At 55.3% G+C, this 3,629-nt stretch overlaps 1 protein-coding gene across 1 annotated transcript in view; it reads right to left on the bottom strand.

Annotated features, from left to right (window-relative positions):
* Positions 1 to 158: 158 nt before the first annotated feature.
* LOC106723425 (NACHT, LRR and PYD domains-containing protein 12-like) overlaps positions 159 to 3,629 on the bottom strand; it is a 23,825-nt gene continuing 20,354 nt past the window's right edge. Inside the window, exons 4-5 of the mRNA XM_014527692.2 lie at positions 1,920 to 2,093; positions 159 to 336 (exon numbers count right to left, since the gene is read on the bottom strand). Coding sequence (XP_014383178.1) covers positions 159 to 336; positions 1,920 to 2,093 — 352 coding nt within the window. The remainder of the gene's footprint in view (positions 337 to 1,919; positions 2,094 to 3,629) is intronic.

Genomic DNA, 3,629 nt, shown 5'->3' on the forward strand with positions numbered 1-3,629 from the left:
TATGCTCCCCACACCCAGCAGAGACCCACAAGCACAGCCCCAGGCGTCTCCAGCCAGCCGCCCTAGTCCACTGTCCCAACACCAGGACGAAGACACCTCGCCGTGTTGAACGTTCCCAGAGAGACCCTAGCGAGTGCCCGCAGGAAGCGCCATGCTCCTTACCGCAGTGTCTGCACCTTGCAGCTGGGATGTCGCAGTCCCTCGCACAGCAGCCGCACGCCGCCAGCCCCCAGATCCTCATTACCACCCAGGTCCAGCTCCGTCAGGCTGGGGCTGGTGCTGAGAGCAGCGGCGAGATCCCCACAGCAGGCGGGTGTGAGACGGCAACGCCACAACCTGGAGGAGAGAGAAGCACGGAGCAGAGTGAGCAGGGCATGAACGAGGCCATGGCAGAAGCTGTGCCAGGCAGCCCCCGCACCCGCCTCTCCTGAAGGACATGAACATGAAGGACCAGGCAGAAAGGTCCACAGTTCACCTTTGAAACCGTGTGTGTGTGTGTGTGTGCGCGCACGCGCGCGCATTTGTGTGTGTTTGTGTGTGAGAGAGAGAGAGGAGGCACACAGGATGTGTGAGCACAAGAGGCGGCATGTGGTTGTGTCTGTATGAGTGTGAGCAGGGACAGGGAGTGTGTGCATGCATTATATGTCTGTGTAAGAAGAGGCACAGAGGTGTGTGTGTCTGTTTGAGGTGGCACATAGTTATGTGTGTGTGAGGAGGCACATGGGGTGTGTGAGTGTTAAAAGGCACAGGGGGAGTGTACTTGCGTGCATGTGTGTTTGTATGAAGAGTGGTGTGTGCAGATGTGTGTGTGTGTGTGAGAGAGAGAGGAGGAAAACAGGTGTGTCGTGTGTGTGTTTGGGACTAGGCACCGGCTTTTTCATGTGTATGTGAGGAGGAACAGGGTATATGTGTATATGTGTGTGTGTGTTTGTGTGAGAAGAGGAACATGGAGGGGTGAGGAGACACATGGGTTTGTGTGTGTGAGTGTGAGAAGGCACAGGGTGTGTGTACATGCATTTATTTGTGTGTGTATGAAGAGGCAAAGAAGTGTGTGTTTGTGTGTGTGTATGTGTGTCTGCGCAAGTTCCAGGAGGCACACTGGTGTGTGTATATGTGTATGAGTAGGCACAGGGGAGTGTCCATGTATATATGTTTGTGTATGAAGAGGCACAGTACTGCAAGTATGTGAGTGTGTGTGCATGTGTGCACAAGATGCAGGACTGGGGTGTGTCTTTGCATTTGTGTGTGAGGGAGGAGGCACTGGGCTGTGTGCACGGGTACTCAAGGAGGCACAGTGGGTGTGTGGCTGTGAGGAGGCACAGTTGTGACACAGGAGGCACTCACACGCATTGGCTGTGTGCACATATATTCAAGGAGGAATGGTGGGCGGGGGGGGGCGGGTTGCCTGTGTGGGTGGGTACATGAGGAGGCACGGATAAGTGTGTGTGCTTGTGTGTGTATGGGGATGCCCCTAGTTGCGTATGTGTGAGGAGACATACAGTTGTGTGTGTGTGTGAGAGTGAGCAGGCACAGGGATGTGTGCACACAAGTATGTGTGTGCGTATAAAGACGCCCAGAGGTGTGTGTGTGTGTGTGCAGAGGACCAGGGTTGTGTGTGAGGAGACACAGGGTAGCATTCATGTGTGGGTGTAAAGAGGCACGGGGGTGTGTGCACACGCACATGTGTGTGCGTGTGTGTGCATAGTGCACCCCATGCTGGATTTCCTTAACTGCGTCCTGGATTTCACTACTAATTGTATGCTCCCCACACCCAGCAGAGACCCACAAGCACAGCCCCAGGCGTCTCCAGCCAGCCGCCCTAGTCCACTGTCCCAACACCAGGACGAAGACACCTCGCCGTGTTGAACGTTCCCAGAGAGACCCTAGCGAGTGCCCGCAGGAAGCGCCATGCTCCTTACCGCAGCGTCTGCAACTTGCAGCTGGGATGTCGCAGTCCCTCGCACAGCAGCCGCACGCCGCCAGCCCCCAGATCCTCATTACCACCCAGGTCCAGCTCCGTCAGGCTGGGGCTGGTGCTGAGAGCAGCGGCGAGATCCCCACAGCAGGCGGGTGTGAGACGGCAACGCCGCAACCTGGAGGAGAGAGAAGCACAGAGCAGGGTGAGCAGGGCATGAACGAGGCCATGGCAGAAGCTGTGCCAGGCAGCCCCGCACCCGCCTCTCCTGAAGGGCATGAACACGAAGGATCAGGCAGAAACGTCCATTTCAAATGGGTGTGTGTGTGTGTGTGTGTGCGTGTGTGTGAGAGAGAGAGAGAGAGAGAGAGAGAAGGCACATGGGGGTGTGCATGAAGTGGCACACAGATGTGTCTGTGTGAGTGTGAGCAGGCACAGGGAGTGTGTGCATGCATAGATGTGTGTGTATAAAGAGGCACAGAGGGGGTGTGTGTGCGTGTGTGTGTGAGGTGGCACATAGGGGTGTGTGAGCGTTAGAAGGCACGGGGGTATACATGCATGTGTGTATGTGTGTGTATGAAGAGGGGTTGTGTGTAGATGTGTGTGGGGGGGCAAACAGGTGTGTCGTCTCTGTGTTTGGGAGTAGGCACTGGGCTTTTTCTTTGGTATATGAGGAGGCACAGGGTATGTGTGTGTTTGCGTGTGTGTGTTTGTGTGAGAGGAGGAACATGGTGGGGTGAGGAGGCACATGGGTTTGTGTGTGTGAGAAGGCACAGGATGTGTGTGCATGCATTTGTGTGCATATGAAGAGGTAAAGAAGTGTGTGCGTCTGTGTGTGTATGTGTGTGTGAGCCATGTTTGATGAAGCACACGGGTGTGTATGTGAGTACGAGAAGGCACAGGGGGAGGGTGCATGCATGCATGTATGTGTATGAAGAGGCACAGTAGTGTGAGTGTGTATGTGTGTGCAAGATGCAGGACTGGTTGTGTCTGTGTGTGTGTGAGGGAGGAGGCACTTTGGTGTGTGCACGCATATTCAAGGAGGCACAGTGGGTGTGTGGGTGTGAGGAGGCACAGGTGAGTGTGAATGTTTGTGAGGATGCACGTAGGTTTGTGTGTGTGAGTGTAAGTCTGCACATGGTGTGTGCGCATTCATGTATGTGTGTATGAAGAGGGGTGTATGTGGATGTGTGTGTGTCTGTGTGTGTGAGAGAGGGAGAGCGGAGGCACTGGGGTGTGTCGTGTTTATGTGTAGGCAGCAGGCTGTGTGTGTGTGTGTGTGTGAGAGGAGGCACAAGGGTGTGTGCGTGTATGTAGGCACATGTGGGTACGTGTGTAAGTATGAACAGGGACAGCGGGGTGTGTGCATGCATGTATGTGTGTGCATATAAAGAGGCACAAGAGGTGGGTGTGTGCGCGGAGAACCAGAGGTGTGTGCGAGGAGACAGGGTAGCATTCATGTGTGTGTGAAGAAGCACGGGGTGTGTGCATGTGCATAGTGCACCCCATCCTGGATTTCCTCAACTGCGTCCTGGATTTTATTACCAATTGTACGCTCCCCACACCCAGCAGAGACCCACAAGCACAGCCCCAGGCGTCTCCAGCCAGCCGCCCTATTCCCCTGTCCCAACACCAGGACGAAGACACCTCGCCGTGTTGAACGTTCCCAGAGAGACCCTAGCGAGTGCCCGCAGGAAGCGCCATGCTCCTTACC

Source organism: Alligator sinensis, unplaced genomic scaffold, assembly GCF_000455745.1.
Source record: "Alligator sinensis unplaced genomic scaffold, ASM45574v1 scaffold539_1, whole genome shotgun sequence".
NCBI classification, from domain to species: Eukaryota; Metazoa; Chordata; order Crocodylia; family Alligatoridae; genus Alligator; species Alligator sinensis.